The 22,914-nt window shown below is 43.4% G+C and overlaps 1 protein-coding gene across 3 annotated transcripts in view; it reads right to left on the minus strand.

The window, feature by feature from the left end:
* znf609b (zinc finger protein 609b) overlaps positions 1-22,914 on the minus strand; it is a 69,157-nt gene that overhangs the window by 14,535 nt on the left and 31,708 nt on the right. For all 3 annotated transcript variants that reach the window (XM_076078761.1, XM_076078762.1, XM_076078760.1), the window contains exon 3: positions 6,490-6,715. In XM_076078761.1, the coding sequence (XP_075934876.1) occupies positions 6,490-6,715 (226 nt within the window). The remainder of the gene's footprint in view (positions 1-6,489; positions 6,716-22,914) is intronic.

The raw sequence follows: 22,914 nt of genomic DNA on the forward strand, positions 1-22,914 counted from the left end.
TAGACAAGGAACCCTTTTTAAATAATAATTCATAATGGTTCTAGTTTCACATAATTAACAACACATTGTTTTTAATGGACACTTAATAATATCAGTTGTGAATTCATAGACTTTCTTGGCGATATCATAAAAGGGTATGCACAAAGATCGAGATTAGGTTTCAATGCTGAAAGCCATTTCAATATCTGCTCACTTTCATCCGAGGAATAATTTCCAAGCTGTCGGGACAAAGATGTAAACGCCAAGTGTGTCTAAACATGGAAAGCCCCTCGACAAAACAACCCAAACAGAATGTCCCTGTGGCAGAAAGCAAATTACACAAGAAACTGAAATGACTTTCCGTGAACGATCACTTGTTTGCACGCGGGGAAGTTACATATCCGTGTTTGTGCGAGCCACGATCTCCCTCTTCACTCACTACGTTTGTTTCCGAGGAGAGAAACGACTGATTTGGAGCGAAAACCCCCGGTTCCCCTCACCCACACCTCCTTTGTGTGAGCCTTATTAGGGTCACTCATGACAGATGAGTGAATCCCACATTACTGCGAAGGAACCGGCCGGCTCATCTCCTTTCAATGCCGCCGAACAACACATCGCACCGAACTCCGCTGCGTACTTGTGTGGGATTACTTGAACAAGAGGGCAATGTTGGGGGACAAATGAAGTCAGGAGTAGGTTTGTCTGCCGCATGGGTGACTGCTCCCTCCCTCCCTCCCCCCTCTTTAACACATTTCATTAGGTTGCATTGGGGCCAGGATATCGGGCCCTCTGCTGCTGCCGATGGCCACGTGGTTCACTGGCTGACCTCTGCTCGGCTTCAGCTCAACAGGAACTCAGCGGGGTTAACGGCATTTTCACTGACTGACCTCATCAAAATGCCTTTGTTGTCTTTCAAAATGGTAGCCCACTTCTGTGTAATGATCGGGCATGACATTATCCGACTGTTCTCGGGAATATCAAATGAAAACAAGGAAAGTCTTGATCACACTTATGTGAACAATCACCAGCAGTCAGTGATTATTGACAGATTGTTAGTTCGTATCCTCCGAGAAAACAGCTCTTTTCTTATCCCCCATCTTCTCGGCACTAAAAGCACCACTATTATTAAAGTTGCATGTTGACAAGAAAGTGAGAACAATGAGGGGGGAAAAAAAACAGTGTCAGTGTTCATTACAGAGAGGAGATAAAAGATAGCCGGGTGCTGCCACGAGCAATAACTATAACGTTGATAAATGAAGCGTTTGAGCGTTCAACTGTCTGAGCGTGTTTCTAACAGTCCATTTTAAGAGAGCCACTGCACGCGTGGCGCATAAAGTGAAGCCGAGCTTGTCCGGTTATGTCAGAGTCAGAATACTTAGTCCTGAAACTGACCTTATCTTAAATCCTCGGCACACAGGAGTTTAGCATTATCTACAAGAGTCACGGTCAGCACTGGAGGTGCTGGTGATACAAGGGAATGTGTGTGTGTTAAAGTAACATAAATGATTGGTCGATTAGCCGATTAGTTGACGTAAATAAAATTAAGATGAATAAGATCGGCAACTATTTTGATTAAATTATCCTTTGAAGTCATTTTTCAGGTAGAAATGCACAAAGCGCTGCTAATCCCAGCTTCTCAAAGCTGCCAAATGATTTGCTGTATTTGGGTTTTGGACTAGGCTCAGGCTTCCATGGCGGTTCATCACTAGGTCATGGTATTTAATCTTTTTCTGCTTCGTAATCTCCGTCATGAATCTGCTGTTTTTACAGTTTCACAACTGCCTTCAGTAAAGAAAGGCCAACAGAGTGTTTAGCTTGCTGCACATAGTGAAGGAAAAAAGTGAAATTGCGATTGCAGTTTTCAACTATCTTCTGACAGATGATTAATCAATGAATTAATAAGTGTCAGATGAATAGGTAATATATAATATATTTTTGTCAGCTGTAGCCCTACTAAACTTTTTAGAGAAAAAGTATTACAAAGAAAAATAAAATACTGATAAACACACAAATAACAAAAAGACATCTTAGTAAGTATAGGTTTACCACAGACGCTTTTATTTTGAATTTTAGAGCGTTGAAGTGAGCCTCATCTGTAAAGTTCAGGCTGCATTCCGGTTCATGAGAGGTAAAAGTGCAAAGTCACTCTCACTGACAAGAATAACAGCCTGTGAGAAGGTCAATTCTCTCAAACCACTGAGAGGCAAAGGAAGGGAGCATTAGTATGCTGCCCACATCGCCGCAGCATTATCAGCCTCATGCAGCAACTCTCCCTCCACAAAAAACAAATCAGTACATGTTTACTCTTACTATGGGAGTAGACCACAAAACGGCAGCCACGCATGTAACAACGCCACCAACTTTACATGCATTTATTACTGTACATAATTTGTAGACGGGACAAAGAGCAGTTTCCTTAAATGCCATCTGGGTAAATCCATAATCCTCTCTGTCAAAACAAACCCGCTGGTGTTTTCTCCTTATAGGAGATGGTGCTCAGATTAAGAGACAGGTCTGCCAATGGCGCATTACTCAAGCCCTCGTTGACGTGTATATAGCAAACATGATATCTCATGACAACCGCTGGCAAATACTACAGTTCCTCGAGGCATATGATTTACGTTTCAAGACCATTTAAGTGCTTGAAAATATGCAGTTGTCGGCCAACATGAATAGGAAACCGAGTCTCTCTTCAGAGATTTGGGTTCACCGAGGCGCCATCTTGGTAACACCACCCGGGACTAAATTTGTGACTAACAAGACAGGTCTCCTCCCCTCAAAGAATAGTCCTCTATATCTTCCGTTCCTTGCAGAGTATTTCAACCACATATTTGGGAACACTGGTGAATTCTTTACAGCATGGGAGTGTTCCCCTGGAAATTGGCCACTTCCACTCTTGCCTAGTGAACGCTGATGAGGGTAAAGATTGTCTTGGTAGGAAAGTAAACACGGTGAATAAAAGTCGACAGGGTGGGATAGAGAAAGGAGGGGCGTATCACTTTTTGTTCTTTACTTCTCAATATGTCCTATGCCGCTAACAGAACTTTGTTACTTCTTCTCGCTCATTGGCCGGGCCGAGGGCTACAGGCTTCCTGGGAATGCTCCCTCTTATTTCAAGGACTGTTTCTATAGCGAGTTCACACAGAGCAGCCACCGCTCGCCTTTGTAAAGACATTTCAATGAGGCCACTGACAGGTGGTCTTCAAAAGAGCAAGGAGGCATAGCTGGCGAGTGAGCTACAGAGCCAAGTGCTCCTTTCATACAATATTCCTTTTCTTAACTTCCCTGACAGGGTTGAAGAAATATAGCATTAAAAAAGCACACACATCTCTCAAATGTTTGTAGAGGAATATCCGTTTCAGACTGACCTCTGTTCCAATCAGATGCCAAACCGCTCTTTCTAAAGCCAATGCTTGCAATGTTATAATGATGTAATGTGTGTTGCATAAATAATCCACGAGACAAACATTTATCACAAACAGCCTGTTTTATTTTTCTATTAGGGAGCTTAAGAAGCTGTGGGACCAGCTTGGGGAGAAGCCTGCTGTGTACTGGAGGGTCTGGGTGTGTGTGTGTGTTTGGGGGAGGGTTACTGGCATGGAGCTCAGTAGTGAGCAGTGTTAGCTGCAGTGTGAGGCCAAAGGGGCCCCCTCTGTGCTCCCTCTGCCCTGGAGCAGGAGCCAAGGCGTTCTGGGATGCGTTTCAAGAGCAATAAACTTCCCCAGCATTTTAGAGATGACATTTGGAGGTATCAGCATGCTAAGCCTGGGAGGGGTCGGCCCATCGCTCTGCCGACGCGACCCTGGGAGCTGCCACTGGCTCGTCTGCGCCGAGGGGATTTGTGTCAATGCCGGGGCCTTAAAATACCACGCCCCCCTTTCCTCCTGTCTACGCTTCACTCGCCCCCAGACTGACTTGAATGACACAAATTCACTTTCCCTCACCTCATAATATCCATTTATTCTCCTGCACGGCACTAAACACATCAACTTGTAATGTTTTGTGATTATTAAGTTTCATTTTGCAGTCCTCATTCAGTCCAGCCATCATCCAGATTCAGCTGAAAGGCTACATCTGTGCTAGAATTACTAAATGTATCGGGCCTCATCAGACGAGATTCTTGTCAGCTCTGACCAAAGGTGCGGCTTCTGTGATTGCATTTTGTTAGCTGTCGCCTGCTTCCTCCTCATCAGTTTCTCTCTCTCTGGCACTCGGTGAGCCGGGGTGAGGCACAGACAATTACTGGGAGCCTGTTGTTCATTTACTCCCACAAGGCCGAGAGGCGGAGGTGATGAAGCAGCTGTTGGTTGGCATGCTAAATGAAACAAGCACACACATACACACACACACACACACACACAGTGCATGCCTAAACAGCTCTGTGTGAGACTTGTCATGCAGAGAAGTGGGGGGACTGCTCAGCCTCACTGCTAATCAGGATGCCTCTGCTGTTTCTTTGGGGCCCTCTGTTTGTTGCTCTTCCCTGGTACTCTGATTTGCTTGATTTCCTCATTTGGTTCTCATTTGCTCAGTTGCACCACAATAAGAGAAGTCTGCTTTCACGGGTCTCTCAGGGAGAAAACGGCAGAGTGGCAGCGCAGTTTGAAGTCAGCAGCATCTGGGCCATTTGAGAAGTAGCCAGTGGGATGTTTGGGGCTCGTACCATTAAAACGACGTCGAGCGCACACACATCTCTGTGTCGTTCAATGTAGTGTGCGAAACGTAATACGACGGAGGCTATTGAGAAATGCCTCCTTGGAAACTACAGATTCAATCTTGTATTTTAGGAGCACTGACTACACTGACGGCTAAAACGGACAATTACATATCTGGTACGGATTCAGGAACAGCACACGTTTCAGCTACAACAGAGTTCTGGAAAAAAAGCTGAAGCTGATTTTGTGTCTTCAAACGTTGTGCATGTCGACGCGGCAAAACACATACCAGACAACTGAGGGGACGCTTCACACTTCCAGGTCTGAAATATATCTCTTCATCCTTTATCACATGATAGAGGGTTTTTATTTTGTCTGAGAAAAAAAAAAAAAAAAAAAAAAACTTCAAAGAGAGGGAAGTGGGTTAGCTTCACTCGTCTCAACAACTCTGATGGCCGTAACAACCTGTGCGCTACACCTGCAGAGTGCCCCCCCCCCCCCCCCCCTCCTCTCCACCATACCACTTTAAAACCACTCAAAAGCTCCCACCAGCCTCCACCCCACTGAGCCGGATAGAGTAGAATCAGAAGAAAACACAGCCCCATCAGGCCAAACCACTACCTCTTTCAGCCAAAATAGCAGCTTTGAGAGAGTGAGTGCAGGCAAAGGACAGACTTGGACGGGGAAAGGAAAGGGGGCAGGGCAAGGGGGGGCAGGGCAAGGGGGGGGAGGGGAGGGTCAATCACTCTGTGGGAGGCAGAGAACGAGGGAGCACAAACATAGTACTGGTGTTGGCTCTGAGCCATGTTTGTGTCACTAACAGAAGTAGCCTTGTCTGTCTCCCCCTCCCCCCACAAACCCCCTGCCTTGCACTCCTTCTCTCCCAGTTTGCTTGGAAACAGAGTCAAGGGGTCCGGCTGGATGCTTGGTAACAGAAAAAAAGGGTTGCAATAGAGAAGAGAACAGGACCCAGGGCCGGAGCAAAAATCAGGAAAAAAAAAAAGAGAGAGGGGAAAAAAGCCACTCAATAGCAGGGACTGTGCTTTGGGAATGTTGATGAGGACCTTTTTTTTCCTGTTGGGTTCCTCCAAGTGAACCAACGAGCAGCTCTGTGGATGTGTGGGCGATTTGTACTCAGCATGCCCGCAGAGAGACCGAGCGCGAGCTGCTTTGAAGATTAGGTGTTTGCATTATTTCACATGCGTGACAGAAAAAGGAGGGGGGAGGGGGGGGGGTTTTCAGGCCGAGCAGAACCTGATAGTGCTAGTGATGCATCTTAAAATGAAATAAGCTGAATGTGGCTTGGATCAAAAGGGGGGGGGGGGGGGCTGCGAGTTTGAGATTTCACTCGGACTGCACTGCAGGAAAAGGAGCCAACTATAGTCCCAAATGGCAGCCTTGCAAAAATAAGTGCTTTGTGTTATGAGGCATGTTGTTGCTGAGAGCAGATATCTCTGTGCAACAAACTCACGTCTGCGTACTCCCAAGCAAAAAAACAAATCAAGGCCACCTAAGAACTGCCTGCCAACTACTATTCTTGTTGGCAATACTATGCAGCATGTGGGCTGTTAAAGCACGCATTAGTACCACCAGCTCCTGAGGCAGTCAGGGCATATCCAATTACATTTAAGCAGTCGAAATATGTACCATAATGACAGCAAGATGATTATTTCTTTAGACGACAGAGGCTTCACTAAAGCCTTGAAAAACCAATACCTCTTTGACGTCTTCGTACAACCACACTGGCTATGTAAATAAAAACTTACCCACATATTTGCAGCTTTTTTTTCTCCCCCCTTTTACAATCCAGGACTCATTTGTTCCACTAAACAGCATGTTAAACCGCTCCACTTACCGTCTTCAGTTTCCTGCCACACGATGCCTTCGAGATTGACACTCGTACCGGGCTCGCAGGGCCCCAAGCACTCGGGTTCGGTAGCCAGGGCCACGTCGGATGTGTTCACGGCCACCGAGCGTGTGCGCACCATTATCTGCTCACACGGCGAGGAAATCTCACTGTTGCCTACTGTGGCCAGGAGGTGGAGGGGGGGAGGAGCTGGCGTGGAGACAGGAGATTCCATCTGTGGAGAGGGAAGTAGGGGGTTTGAGAGAAAGAGAGAGAGAAGGAAGCACATGAGACACTTCAGAACCACTGTATGCACACATGTGTGAAGGTGCAGCCAGCGGACGCCACACTGAAGGCATCTGCATGGAAGTCATGCGAGTATGCTGCTGGCTAGCAATCTTAAACCAGAGCAAGAGTGATGCAGCACTTAGTGTTGTAATATACTTCTGTGTCTTTCCTCAACCTTAGAGGTGATTAGGAGGCAGGGGAGACTTGGAGGGACATGTGAACTGCTTTCACTACTGTGGAAGAACAGAATTAGTGATGCAGGATTGGTTAAACAGCCCCTCCCCCAGCTTTCCCTCCCTCGCACGCCACCGAGCGAGACCCGTGACACCGAATCATCTTGCGGGCCGATCACTCATTAGTTCCCTCGACTAAAGAGCCAGTTGCGGTGAGGGAGTGGGCTGCTGAGGGTCAGTAATTGATTCCACCTGTTCTGACACACTGTGACAGCAGCGAAGAGACAGCGGGCCGACATGGAAAAAAAAAACGAAAATGAAAAGGAACAGGAAGGGAGGGAGTCGATGAGCACGCCAGAGACAACTGGAGGAAGAGAAGTGTGTAGGCGGAAAAGAGCTGGAGAGAGGAAGACTAATGGTGATTTAAGGGCCACGGTGACACCGGGCTTAGTGCTCCTCGTTCAAGGCAGTCGACATTAAAGCGCTCCAAATCATTAGCACTGAACTGCAGGAGGAATGCCCCGCCGCAGCCAACACCACACATTTATTAATTGGGTATAAACCCATTCAGTGCTCGGGCATACGCTGCCAATGCTGGATCCCATTAGACTTAGAAGACAAAAAATAATAATTGACACGTTGGCTCATGAGCTTGTGCGCCCTTTAAATAATAGTTTTAATCTACTTACTGTTCCTAACGGAGTATGATGTGGAGAACTCAAACTAAGTTACTGCTCAATCCTGATCAATGTGGGGATGAAAATGTTGGTACAATGTCATGGTCCCCAGAAGATCCCAATGATTGCTGATCCCACTTGATGTTTCCTCTAGCGCCACCAGCGGGTCTAATATTTAATGAATCGTAAGAAAAATCTCAGCATTTACTAGATGGACTAGTACCAAATTTTCATTCATGGTTCCCAGATGATGAATCCTACTTTCGATTAGTCCATTGACCAAAAAACCTATAAAACTACTGACATTTAGTCTCCACTGTACTTGGTATAAAGCTGCATTTGGTGCTTTTAGAGTGGCATACAAACATCACTAGGATGCTCTGTTATTACATTTAGACTAGACTTGCAATCATGCAAGAGCAAAAGCTTACTATGATAACCTACCGAATAAAAGCATGAACCGTGTCAGGAAGACGGATGAGAAAGATTAGCATTTAAATATTATTATGTTGTGTCTCCATTCAAGATGTATTTTTAAAACATATGATTCTGAATTCATTTCTGTCAATTTGAATGAGCTTGATTATTTGAGATTGAGAATGTGATTGATCGTGATCTATAAATCTAATTATTTGAGAGCGATACGGCCATGAATTACGCCGTGTGACACATTTCAGATCAATCACCGAATGAGGAAACAGAATCCGCGATGAACAGAGTGCTTTGAAAAACCAAAACATTAGTCCCTGATGAAATTTAATATTAGCTCAAGACTTGTCATCACGGAAGCTCCATATTTCATGGTTTACAGAAATGAGCGTGGATAGGCCCGTTCCTCCCGGTGCTCAGAGGACGAGCAAATTAATGTGTGCAGGCGAGCGACGGAGAGCGAGGCCCTAACGACATCGTAATCACCGCGTGTCAGTCTCTGATGCACGATGTGGCCGAGCTGCAGGCCGGCTGAGTGAATGAGACGGGACAGGTAATCACCCGAGCTGTCACCGCACACTGTTCCCTTATGGAGACACAGAGAGCCGCAGACATGACCACACAATGAACCCGCCTTCACAGTGACAGCCATCGGTGAAAGGTGCACACAGGTTCACGCAGAGCGTCCTCGAAATTGACTCGACTGAGGCGACTTAATAACGGCCTGGGAATAACCTTTCCTTAATTAAATTGTTAGGTTGGGTAGTAAGCTCGTATTATTGAGATTCACATTGTCAATTTCCTTCTTTCTTTTAGTGGGCCGTGCTCATCAATAGACTCAGAGGCCCAGGCGTATTAAGGACTCATGTCAAGGTTTGTTTACTTAGTTGATCTACTGTCGGGTGAGAGCCGACATCTGTTCGCCTGCTTGTCTTTTGCTAAAGATTGTTAAACCGACGACCTCTAGACTTCCACAGCAAACAACCAAACTTGGACAGGAGCTTCTTTTATTAATACTGTTTGTGTTGGCGACTCATCTGGAGACAACTGGAACCCCTCGCAAGCCAGCCTTCAACTTCTTCCCTTTAGCCATTAGTATTTTCTCCGACACATGCACACTATTAGCTAAAAAGTAACCGTAGCCGGCATACCCTTTACTTGATTAGGAAAGAGTGAAAAATGGCTAATGTCTTGTTTTGTCCAACCAACAGTCCAATACTAGAAAGACCTTTTCAGACGACATTAGCATTCTGAATAGCCCCTTTGTATTTCCTGTTGCATTATTTGCGAAAGCAACAGCTGACAGGAAGGAAACTTGGACCAAAGCTGTTGCCGTAGCACAGAACCGTAGTGAAAAGGTCTATATTCAGTTTACAATGACCAAACAGAGAGAAGCTGAAAGCTATTTTTGGCATTTTTCCTTAAAAGAAGTGACTGAAATGATTGATCACAAAACTTCGGTCCATCAACGACTCAATTAATCAACTAACTGCTGCAGTTCACGCTCACGCCTGATCAGGTGATCAGTAATAAACCCCAAATTTAAATGACAGGAGGCCAATAACATTTGGATGAATTAAAGAAAAGAACAAGTCAAGTGTCGAAGCAGAGAAAAGCCTTCTGACTCTCCCATTGATTTGTTTTAAAAACACTGAACGCTGGCGATTCCCAGGAGAATCCCATCCAATATTCCAGAAGTCGATACATATTCTATGAATTAAATCATCTTGATGAAATTCACAGCCATGTCTTACATTTTTAGATTGAGTACAACCTTTCCTTGATGGTCTTTGACTTCATCTTTACCACTTAAATCCTGGTACCAAGCAAGCGAAAAAAAGACAGAAGAATGAAGTCTAACTGCCCAATAAAAGAACCATTCTCTAATATATAATGGTGTAAATTAATTACAATAGGACCACAACGGATATGGGACCAGTGTACAATGTGCATGAACAGTGGCGCTCTATTTCCAAATTCGATCAATGGAGGAGTGAACAAAAGGACTTTCACTCTGAGGCTGCATGCCTGACGTCTTGTCCAGTTTTCTTTTCTTGAAAAACCCACATGGGACCAAACTACACAACTTGTCAAATTACACAAGGCTCAACTCGATGCTCAGCCGATGCCAAATTCCATGATTCCTTCCCTCCTTGCGAGACTTTACAAACGGATTTTTGAAATCTCCCCCTTAAAACCACACAATGCCTCAGTGTCACGCAAACCTTTTCTTAACTGAAACCCCATGCCGACTGCTGGAGAGAGCCACAACAGGCAAGAATAATGTCGAACTGACAGACAACAATCCTGTGAATCTGAAAGCACACCTCACGGCGCTGACAAAGTCTCGGCCTGGATTTGCATCGATCACACAATAACTCACCCGTGGCAGACTAGACACTTGCTGCACCCTTTTTCTGGACAGATTAACTTGGGCTTTAACTTGTTTATTAGAGTTGGGATTAAGAAACTGAGCACTGAGCTCGGGCGAGGATTACTAAAGGATTACTCTGCGCTGGCATACGGAGACACCTGTCTACGCTGTACTCTGGGCGACTGGGCGGTGCGGACGAGAAGACAGTTGACCAAATAATGTATTGTGGGGCTGCATAATTATAGTTGTGTTTTTAATAAATAAATAGTCATCGCAATGTCAACTTGCATGATAAACACACTGTGAAAGGTTGATATTGCACTCAGGGATTTCTTTTTCATTGGTGCTTTTTGTATTCAGTTAAATTTTCAATTTGTTCAATAAAAGAATATTGGAAATAATTCCCTTTCGTCTTTGCTTTTGTTTGTTCAACTGAATACATCTTAATATCCGTTTATTCATGGCATATAATACAAGTAATATCGTTATCGTGATATTTCTCTACCACTCTACTCACTATTAAACTTTTGGAGACGTGGAAAAATGGCCGGTAATGTCACAATAAATGAGCTGGATGATTTGTTTTTGTAATATCATGTGGTGTGGTCGAGTTTGTTCGTGTTAATCGTACTGTACATACTGTAAAAGTACTGTAAAAGTACATGTCCTTTTGTACAAACAAAAGGACATGTAAGGGAGCCAACAGCTGACTGTTATCACGGATCATTTGCCATCAATAAAGCCACAGTAAACCGCTGGACTGGTTTTGTTGAGCCAGCTAAAAGTATCAAGGCTCTGGATTTAAAACCATGTGACCTTGTGATGTTTGATACAGATATTATCGTTTCTCAACAACGAGACCTTTCATGCACAAAGCTCATGTTTGACACAGGATAATAAATCTGTTCATGGTCACGGTTTACCCTTTCATGTGCGACTGCTGTTTCAAGTCACAGAGAATTATGTCTGCAACAGTAGTTCAATACACATCGCCGCTAAACCATTAAATCGCATTTCTTTCTGGTGCCTTTTCTGCATTACTTGCTATAAAATAAGCACGATAAGCAGCTTCTCTTTTACATGCCGATTCTGTGCGCCCGCTCATGATTTCTTTCTCGATTGAAATGCAGTTTGAACGGCATTAACATTAGGAGAGATACCCGTGCTTGATAGAAGTCTGTGTTTAACATTTCATACCAGAATCGAGAGCGGCGCTTCACCCGAGTTGGAAACAGGGTCCTGAGGTCAAGTCAGATAGCGCACACTGGGTAATTTGGATTACCTGCAGATCTCAGTCTCTCTCTTTATCATAAGATAGCTCTTTATGGGTCAATCTCGTTTTATTGAGGAGCATGCACTGTAAAAAAAGAGAGGCTTTTACTATATTGTCATGCATTATCTGTTTGTATACCAGCCTCCAAGTATGGGAGTCCACAGGATGAGATAACATTGTCGACAAATACGTTAATAAACACTTATATCTGCTTATATTATGATGTGTTATAAACAGTGTAATAAATGCTAAATGGGGGTTGAAAGTAAACGGTTGCCCATTAATCTGACTTTTTCTCATGACTTATTATGCTATTCTGAATGTTGTCAAACAGAAAAGGTCTGAAAATGGGTAAAGGTTTTGATGGAGTTGTAGCAACCCGAGTCTGAGAAGACTATAATTGGTCTAAATTGTCCCCCGTTGGTTGTTTAACCATTGAACAGTATAGATTCTCCAGCCTGATAAAGCCCGGGGAGCTCAACACCATTTCCAACATCAAAAGATAGAAAACATCTGTCTAGAAAAGAGAAAATGTAATTCTTCCTGACACAAGGGGCCATTATTTAGTAAAAAGGACTCCTTGGTGAAGTGCTATTTGTCGGCTGAGTTCTGTGTTCCCGCTTCAATTATGTAATTATTTTTGACACCTGGGGCAAACCCTGCGGACATCTTTGGTGAGTTACTGAGGTCAAAGGCCGGTGGAGATTACACTTCTTGCCGGCTCCGGTCGGTGCCTCGTTCAGCACCAAATGACACCCAGTTAAGAAACCTTTCTCCTTTATTTGACATTACCAAAAATCTATTTCTTTGTATTTTTCTAACCAAAATCCAATCATTTTTTCTTCATTAAACAAAATATGAAGTGTGCTAACCTAAGCTAGTACCAACCAATAATAGTATGACATCCATCAATCTGCAACTTCTAGCATCAAGTGAGGCGTGTCCTCTGTAACTCCGTGTAGCGCAACATTCCAAGTCCGCCCACTTTTTGGCGGTCCAATAAAATGCGAAGGATTTGATGTAAATCCCTCTTGTTACAAGCTCGCATATCTCATTTCACTGGGGAATACGTCACAGTGCAGAAGCTACAGGCGCTCTGGATTTAAGGAAAGCAGCGTTCAAATTCTAACCAGCCCAGATGACAGCAGCGTCTGATCAGCACACAATCAGCTTTCCAAGTGAGCCGTGTTATTGAAGTATCATGGTTATTAGCATTAAGCTACAATTGAAAACAAATGCACAAGCCTCATTTAATTTGACTACTTACATCAGCTGTGAGGTGGAAGAAAAAAAAAAAAAAGAAAAGAAAAAAAAGAGCGGTAAAGTGTCTGAATTCAAGTCGTGAAAGCCTACCCGGTTCTTTTCAAACGCTGCACACTGCCCTAATTCTTTCACTCAAAACCACACTCGCTCTCTTTGAAAGCTCAGAGTAATCACAGAAAGTGAAAGAGAAAACAGGAGAACACCTGACATCTATTGTAGACCACCAGCTGGTTTCTAGGCGACTCTTCTCAGTCTTAGCGGCTAATTGTGCTTTCAGGAAAGCATAGCGACACATAAATAATACAGAGGAAACTAAGCTGTGATGAAGTTGGTCACCCGTGACCCACAATCTCTTTGGAGCCATAATGGGTGAGCCTGTAAACAGTTATTGGCTGGAAAAAGGCGACTGTTTGCCATATGACTGTTGACATTACAGGCGTATAAATGACACCATCTTCATATTGCAGATCTGCGAGTGAGAATGAAGTCTGAATTAATGTAAAACACATTTGTATTTAACTTAAAAGCCTAAGAAAAAAAAATGTAATTTTCTAAATGGCTGCAGGAAATTCTGACACATTTTGGCACTTAACGTTACAGCTCGTTTTTAATGACGCAACAGAGCCTCCGCGTTAGGATATGGAGCCGTGAAAGTCGAGACATAAACATGAGAAACGTCTGCATGCACGCCGCACTGAGTAAACTTTCATCTCGCAGCCTTTTGGCAACAGCTGTGAATTACAGCTTAACGGTTAGAAAGACGGCTAACGCTTCCACATTTGCTGTAAAATTTCAGCAGTAATCAAATTTAATATCTTTTTAGTGCGACACGTTCATCAGAGCTGCTATTCAATGGAAGCCTGTTGATTATATACCGAAGGCGAAAGCGGCACACAAAGCCTCGTCGGAGAGGAACCTCTTCAGGTTTTACCTGTGGAGACACTCCCTCGTGAAAGGACAACACACATTAGTCAAGAGACGGCTCCTGCAGCTCCCAGCAACACGATGGGAAGGAAAAGTGATATAAAAAGACAGAAGGCACACGGGACCGCAGGGGAGAGGACTCAGCCAAGATAAGTGGAGCTTACCAATTTGCTCACTTATGAAGCAGTGGCCTAATTTGCCCGCTTAAGAAAAGTCACATTGAGGGAAAAAGAACAACCTCCTCTCCTTTTACTACGACTATGAAACTGCAAAAGTGGACCTGGTTCAGTATTTGGTCAAATTAGGGGTTTTATTAATAACATGTTTGAATGTTCGTAGTCGCTGTAGTGCTGTTGGCAAAGTCGCCAGATTTCAGCAATTAAAACAAAAGTTGTGAAAAAACAGCAGCTATGAATCCAGGGTATTATAAAAAGTATTAAAGAGGAACTTAACACCCCGTTTTAGCTTCAACATTCCCTTTACATATTCACACATGGCTACAGCCATGCTAGCAACGCTGTGAAGATGCACTTCGGCAAAGTGTTGCTTAATGCTAACATGCTAACATCATCGCAATTAAAACGCTACTTCAGTGTGTTGGCATGCTAACAGTTGCTAATTAGCACTTTGTTGTTTCCATCCTAAGAGGGACGTGAATGTTTGTACAAAATTTCACATTAATTCATTCAATCGCTGTCCAGACGTTTTACTCAAAACCACAAATATCAACGACCAATGAAAAGTCAGCGACCTCAAAACAAAAAGGAATTAGAAATATAACCTACATTTCTTACTAAGAAAAGTTGACATCATTTGCACCTGCTTATCTCAGTATCTGGTCGGTGAGCTGGGTGCCTCGTTGGTTGACCGGCTCACACACCGCAGGTGGTTTGGTTCTCTTGTCTTGGTTTAGCTTGACCTTGTCAACTTAATTCCTCTCTCTCTCTCTCTCTCTCTCTCTCTCTCTCTCTCTCTCTCTCTCTCTCTCTCTCTCTCTCTCTCTCTCTCTCTCTCTCTCTCTCTCTCTCTCTCTCTCTCTCTCTCTCTCTCTCTCTCTCTCTCTCTCTCTCTCTCTCTCTCTCTCTCTCTCTCTCTCTCTCTCTCTCTCTCTCTCTCTCTCTCTCTCTCACAGCCGGCTGCCTTCAGCCCACGCCTGGTATTGTTTGTTAGACGTCAGGGTGTGGGGGTTGGGTTGGAAGTGCACTGGGGCGGAGGTATTACGGGGACTAGAAGATCTCCACGTAGACGCGGGGCAACCCGAACATCCCTTTGTGCTCGCTGCTGATAAAACGTGTTGAAAGCCTTCCTGAGGAAGTGTCTGCGTGTACTGTAGCTGTACTTTATGAACAGGAACACAGCTGTTCTTCTTGCCTGGTTGGTTCAGAAGATAGTCTGTGGTTTTGACAGTTAGTGGTTAGTGGCTGGATGTTCAGCAACACATGACAATGCAACTCGAGATAGTTGTAGTGCAACATTGAATACTGGCAAGATGGGCTGCAGCTGACAATTATTTTCGTGATCAACTGATCTGCCTGTGAAATTAATTGTCTGTAAAATGAGAGATGGTATCATTCCCCACGGCTCAAGGTGCCGTCTTCAAATGTCTTTTTATCTGACAACCAGTCCGAAAAACAAAGTTATTTATGTCATGCAGGACAAAAAAAAAGTATTAAAATGATTGTTTGATTAAGAAAACAGTTACCAATGAATTATCCATCATAACCTGTGGTTTCACTGTTGATGGGTAGAGAACTTAATCCTGTCTGAATGCTGATTCTGCTTCGCTCCATTTGGTGATTCTCTCCCTTTTTTCCCCCCTCTCCCATTCCTCATCTTCCCACTCTGACCACAGGTCAGTTGACAACAACAGTATCTATTACAACAATAAACCACATTCTTGTCAAGGTCACCCACATGCATCTGACTGGGAGGGAGAGAGAGAGAGAGCGAGAGGGAGAGAGAGAGAGAGAGAGAGAGAGAGAGAGAGAGAGAGACAGAGAGACAGAGAGAGAGAGAGAGACTGTGCCGCCAGCGAGAAAACCAGATAAAACAAAGCTGAGCCGACAAGGATTTCTTCTCCATAGTCGTAAACCTCGTCTCACGGCAAAGGGAAACCTGACAACAAACCCAGACGTTGTCATAAACAGCTCAGCCACTTAGATTCCCACTCAAATACCAGTGATTCATTCTTTGACGTCTTACAAGTCTGAGGCTTTGCGATCAGGCTGGAAAGAAATCTAGTTCCCTGTGTGGCAAACGGTTCATCAGAATGTTGACAGCTGCGACCAGAACTCCAGTTTCAGGTACCGAGACCTCACCTTCCTCAATTCAAAAGCCCGAAGCAGTCGAGCTAAAATAAATGTTCCTAGACACACTAACCTTATCATCTGAGAAACACAAGATATCTATCAAGTCCCACGTATTATTCAAGGAAAACAAGTTGTTATTGAGGCTGGGAGATTTCCCCAGAGCCCCGAACCTCAAACTATTAATAGATGTTCTCCGTTACTCTGGGTCCCTTGTGTTGACGCTCGTTGTGTGGGTGGTGCCTTCCCCCAAACATTAGAAAAACAATCCGAAAGCCACACATCAAGGAACACAACCTGAATTATGCCTTATTATTTTCCATTGTTTTGTGTTATACGGGCTGACAAAAATAAACAGAAAACAATGAATATTATACTTAGCAGACATAGACTTGTCACTTTCAATGCGGGCGCCAGAGTGTGTAAACTTGTGCAACATAAAAAAACATTGGATGATATATTAAGTTGATTTTGGCAACAGGGCCAAAACAGTAAATAATGAATTCATAAAACGCCTAAATACACCTTGCATTACAGTCAGGAGGAGTCAAGTTATTAGCTTCCAAAAATCCATTCAAGGCAACTTAGAAAAGGAAAAGCAGCGGAGGTCTGCAGCTGCTCACGTGGACAAGCAGGTGATGAAGGTGCAGAGGTTAAGGCCGTGGCTGTGTGTGTGTGTGTGTGGGTGGGTGTGGAGTGCACTGCGCTCTGTTCTGTAGATACACTGTGATCGACCTCTGCTGCTGGCCGTCTTCACAGAGCTCCCATTGAACCGTGTCTATCTTAATGTGCACCATTACTGAGCACTACATCCTCAAAGCCCTGTAGTCTTTTACACCTTAAAACAGCTCGCACCTTTATGACAAATAGTGGCGGGAGGAGAAAAGATAGTTGAGAAAGGTGGGTCACTGGAAGATAAGATAATCCTTTATTAGTCCCACGGCAGGGTGAGTTAACGCCGCAGTTTATTTCCTGATCCGTGCAGCACATTCACGTCTTGTTTTTCGATAATTATAGTCTGGAGCTGACTTGAGTGTAATCCAGGGAGTTAAGTGAGAAGCGGCGAAACATGCCAAAACAGGTCGACCTGGAAATAAAGCTCCGTTAGCGAGTATCAAATCAGTCTAAAAGCTGCTCCAAACTGCTCGGTAGATGCACTTTGGCATGACAACAAAAGCGGATTGAAACGTTCCTGAGACGCTCGCTTAATCAGAGGACGTGTAGCGACGCGTCAGCACAATGCGGCCGCTCGTCGGGAAGCTAAAGAAATGATATCTCGGTGCCCTTGAGATCATTAAAAAGCACTAATAATAATATAATCAGACTGAGGGGATGTCGAGGGAGTGAAGTGAAGCCCACTATAAACGCACCAAAGCTCCCGTTCTCCAGTTCTCCGTCAGCCGCTTAGCAGAGCTCTGCTGCTCTCAGCCATCACAGTTTGATGACCTTGTTAGTTTGAGTGCCTAATCTGCTAATGCCCTGATAAAAATAAACAGTCAGTGCAGTCATTGTAGTGACTCCTCCTGCTGCGATCCATGAACACAGATGTTACCTCCGTCTTCATTTATCCAGGGGACTTTATGTCAAACTGACAGTCTTAAGAGCCAGAGGGAATAAGATAAACGCTGTTTTAATGTGGCGTGACTATCAAACTCAAATATCTATATACATCGGTAGAATGTTCAAGATGTAACATGTCTCGTCTTTTACATCGGGCAAAAAGATTTTTTCATGCTATACTTGCCTTTTATTTTAAGACTTTTCCAAGAACATTTACTCCCAACACCTTGGCTCTTAGGGCTTAATAATTTATCCCCAACATTGGATTTGAGCAGAAGAAATAATTAAACTTACAGTAGATATTTATTTTAAACGTACAAAAACCGCAGTTGTCAAGTCACGATGAATCCATCTTTGCATTTGAATTATTTATTGACTTCCACAAGTTCACACTTGACTGTGAACTTGTGAACATCGGCTGATCAACATTTTTGCACATTGTGCACAAAACGGAACTCCCAAATACAGTTGTGTTATAGTATTTCTTATAGAGCAATTTTCTAATATTGTATTGTGATTTCTCTTTTCTGTATTTATGTTCTTAACGGTGCTTTGACTGTATTTTAACATTGTTAATATCTCTATTGTATGCTGCAAACACCAAGGCAAATCTCATGTATGTGAATAACATAATTGCCAATAAACCCTAATTCACCTTAACAGTCGAGCCCTGCAGCTAACAGCAGCACATCTAATACGATGAACCAATATACGAGTACGGTGTGCAACAATAAAGTGGAAACATTGAGGTAACTAGATCAGGACACAACCCTTAGTCTGAAGGTCGAGCAGCACAGAAACAAAGCCTCCGATTTTTTTAAGGGATATTAAATGTCACATTATTCAGCAATAACCAAATTGCCAGGACCTCAAGAGCAATATCCTCAGCCATATTATTAACAATACAAATACACCCAAATAATGTGACATATGACTTAAGTGAATGGATTCAACAGCAAAACGTCTCACTCTTGAAGGGATACATCAACCTAATGGATGTGATTAAGTATAATTTACTTTTCCAGATGGACAGCGAAGCCCCACTTAACAAACATAATTGAATGTGCGAGCTCAGCCCATCACCGAGGACTAAACAACTCCCCGGCCTCCACTACAAAGACGAGCCTCATTTCCATATCAGCTTCACCTTCATTGATCCACTCAACACATGCTCCTCCTCCCATCGCCCCGACTCAAACACCCTCAAGTCCTTCTGGGAGATTTGGGGGTAGAAAAGATGGAGGGAAAGAAATGCACGCAGGACTATTTAACTATCGGCGCATACTTGGTTAACTGTCCATTTGTTTGGGTGGACTGTGAAAATCAACAACTACATGAATCACTAATTCAGGAAGCTTGCCCAGCATCAAGTCAGAGGGAAACCATTCTGAACGTGCCATCAAGCCCTCAGCCCATCTGTGCACCAGTGAAGTACTGTGAAACAAACACAGTAACCGCTCTGCTCATTTATTCATCATTCAGAATGATTTCACAGTTGCAACAAGGACATCCGAAGGTGCCGGCAACGGTCCAAAAAACGGTGCGTGGCTGTTGGACAGTTACGCTTATTCGACAGCTGGTTACCTACATGGCTAAAAAACGTAATCTGAACCAATGAAATCTTTGTATTAATCTTTGTCTTTGTGTTCTTATTGAACACTATAGATGCACATTGATCAGGAAAGGCAGACTGATGCATCCAAGAGTTTGACGGCTTATCAGATGCAAACGCTACACAAGTGGTTAACAATACTATGAGGCCAACAATCACCTTACAGGTGAAGTGAAGACAGCGCTGTCGGTACCGCTAACCTGCTGGTAGATTCTGTGCTTTTAGCTAGACCAGAGAATGTTCAGTTAAAACCGATTCATGTGGAGTTAGCGCTGCGCCGAATAGCCGTTCGAATGCTACATTGCTCGTCGGCAACCGGCCACATGGTGACTCAGGAGGCAATGAGGTCTTGTGTGGTCTGATTAATGTGGCATGCAGTCATCATTTTTAATAAAAAACTCAACTGTTTTTAGGAAGCAAGAAATAACACGAGTTATTGGCGAACCAGCTTCAAAAGGTGACGTGTTTTCTTTTTTAATTGAGTTCCGTGGATTTAATTTATGCCGATGTGAAGAGTTATTCATGTGGATTTCAAAAAGTAACTGACAAATATCTAGAGAAGCTTGAGTGAAACTTGAAAGTGTTAAATTGGAGAACAGAATTTGGTGTGGTTGGTGGTTAATCAGCCCCCCCAAAGCAAGAGCCCTGGGGGAAACACTGCATGTGAAGTAATGAGTGGAGAGGAGAGGAGAGTGGACTTTGCGTGCTCTCCCTGTGTTTGCACGGGTTGGTTCCAGGTGGTTCTGGTTTCCACCCAGTCCAACGTCATTCCTTTTGGGTGTACTGGGGAAAATAAAAAGCCTGTCGGTATGAATGAGGAAGAATAATAGCTGCTACGGTGTTGGCCGATGGAGATTCTGATGCACTAACATCCACGAGGATTCTTCTGGTTTTCTATTCTTATTTATTTCCAGTAGCTCTGTTCCCACATTGCAACCTCAGCCGAAACTGCCGTGTATATAAAAAAAAAAAATAAAAAAACAGACACGACTGCTGACCGAAAAGGGCCTGGAAGAGGGAAGGGAAAAGTCCCAGCACGATATTTGATGAACACTGTTTTGACAGGAGGACTCTTCCTCTGCCTGCAACAGATAATGCAGCGCTTCTGTATTCAAGGACACCGATGCGGTCTCCATTGAGCATATCAGCATTCATAAGAGGACTGTGCTGTGGCGGGGGTGACTTTGATGCATGTGCTACTCTTGTTTAAGGAGAGGAAGCAGCAGGAGGAAATCAAACCTCCACACGCTGGAGACTAGAGACGTCGTTGGCACTCAACCAATTTTTGAGGAGAGGTTGTTTTTTTGTGTGCAGAGGACGACCTACATTTATCACTTTCAGGCTTTTAATGCAGTAAAGCATGCGAGTGCAGATCATCTATAAGACACGGGGATCACAAGTCTGCAGTGTTACGAAGACTTCATTTGCTGGACAAAGAGGAGGAATAAAAGGATGACGGTATAAGATGTCAATTTGAATATTTTCTAACATTTAGTCAATAAATAGCTTCACACACACAGTTTACACTGGATGTGGGACAGGCTAGGCTCCGCCCAGTATGACTTTTGTTTGGCATTAAATATTTCCCAAACTCAACACGAACTTTGCACTGCAGATGACTCAGCCAAGCATTAACTTCAGAGCTGGTGTATACGGTCGTTCTGCTGACAATAACTTCATCATAACTCTTTATATATATTGTTATTTTAATACTCTCATCTCTTGATGGGCCAAGTCTGGCCCTGGTCGAAGAGCCTCTGCCAGCGGCATGAATTTAAAATGGCCATGTAAACAGTGACCGACTCCTCCGTGCCAAAGTCAAATAGTTCCATGTCATCGGGTTTGAAAGGAGTTGGCAGCAAAGCACAACGTCAGTGAGGGCGGCAGAACAGTACAGTGTCTGTGCACTTAGTGCGTATATGGTTTATTTATTTATCTATGTCTCTTTAAGAGCATTAGATTGGGGGTGAGGATTTAAGGGATTCAGTGGTGATGAAGCGTTAAGTTGTTGGACCGACGCCCAGGTCAGCGGGCAACAAGATGCTTCAACCTCATTCTCAACATGGAGGGCTTCAGTGTGAAACTCTGATGAGACTCCTCATGCCTCGGTTATTACGTACATCCAAGACAAACACTGCTGAACAAAAGGAATGAGTCTCGAGTAAAGATACTCTCTCCCTCGCAGTAATGACGTTTTGTTAATGCCTTGCTGATGTACGCCAACGACATCCTGATTTATGGTCATGTGGATTCATTTCTAAATTCACTGGAACATTTCTTCCCACGCTCCACTCTTAAAAGACATCAATAAAAAAACAATTTTTAGTATTAGAACAATGACGTTTTAAAAAGAAATCGACATGCATAATTTGTAACGTAAAAACTAGTGCTGGGCAACGATTAAAATATTTAATTGCGATTAATCGCATGGATTTTTTGCGATTAATCGCATTGTTATGGCAAAGTTCAATAATGAATTCAAAAGTAGTGTATTGCGCACTTTTATCTTGAAAGTACTGCTATATGAACAAAAGTGCAATAACATTTGGTTTGCAAACACTTTAAACAAATAAGGTTATTTTTAACAGCAGTATTCCCTTTACACAGTTATAATGATTCTGATAATAGATATTCAGCCGGTGTTCACAACTTTATCTTCATGTGTGTGAGAGATGCAATTTAAATATACACCTTGAAAACTGCAAACATATCTACTTCTTTTTTTTATGTTTGTTAAATTCTCAGTAGTGATAACTAAATGATGCTTATTATACATATTACAAACAAAACACTTTAAAAACTCGACAATATGTATTTTAACATAGTCACTGTTGTAAATTGTTTGATTGCATGATTTACTTTTATTGTGAAGAGCATGAAAACGGAAGTGCTTTTACTTTGAAGAGACAGGAAGTAGAATGGTACGTGTTCTTGACACTAACAATGTTGATATGTAGAAAACCACATGTCGGGTGCAAGAGCGTGTTCTGTTCACTGTCACATACTGCAGCCCAGACAGTAAAGTGTTCCGTTCAAACAAGAACGTGTCTTGGTCCTCACTAGAAGCTCCACTTCGCAACAGTCACATTTGATCTGTAACGAGACGATCGCGCTCGCATGTGTGTGTGTTTGTGTGTGTTTGTGAGACAAGAGTGAAGGACGGTGACGGAGTGTAGGAGGTGTTCTGGACCCGGGGGGAAGAAGGAAGTGACGCCACGCGAACACAGCTGTTCACTGCTTGCTGCCTGGTTCTTGTGTTAAAAATGTGCTTAATAATAAATAAATAAATAAAAAACTGCGTTAACACGCGATAATATAATTGTCGGCGTTAATTAATTAATGCATTAACGCGATAATAACGCGTTAAGTTGCCCAGCACTAGTAAAAACGTTTCAGAGGAAGACACTATTCCTCGATGTGAGGGGGAACTCTGTGGAACAACAAACTGCATGTCAGCGTATTCTCTCGTGCTGCCGTCTGCATGTTGATGAACTCATCGTTGGGATTCTTTTCCAGTAGCAACTCGTATGTATTTGCATTAATAACCTCTACAAA

This window comes from Anarhichas minor, unplaced genomic scaffold (assembly GCF_050575085.1).
Source record: "Anarhichas minor isolate MPS153535 unplaced genomic scaffold, ASM5057508v1 ptg000067l, whole genome shotgun sequence".
Lineage (NCBI taxonomy): Eukaryota > Metazoa > Chordata > Actinopteri > Perciformes > Anarhichadidae > Anarhichas > Anarhichas minor.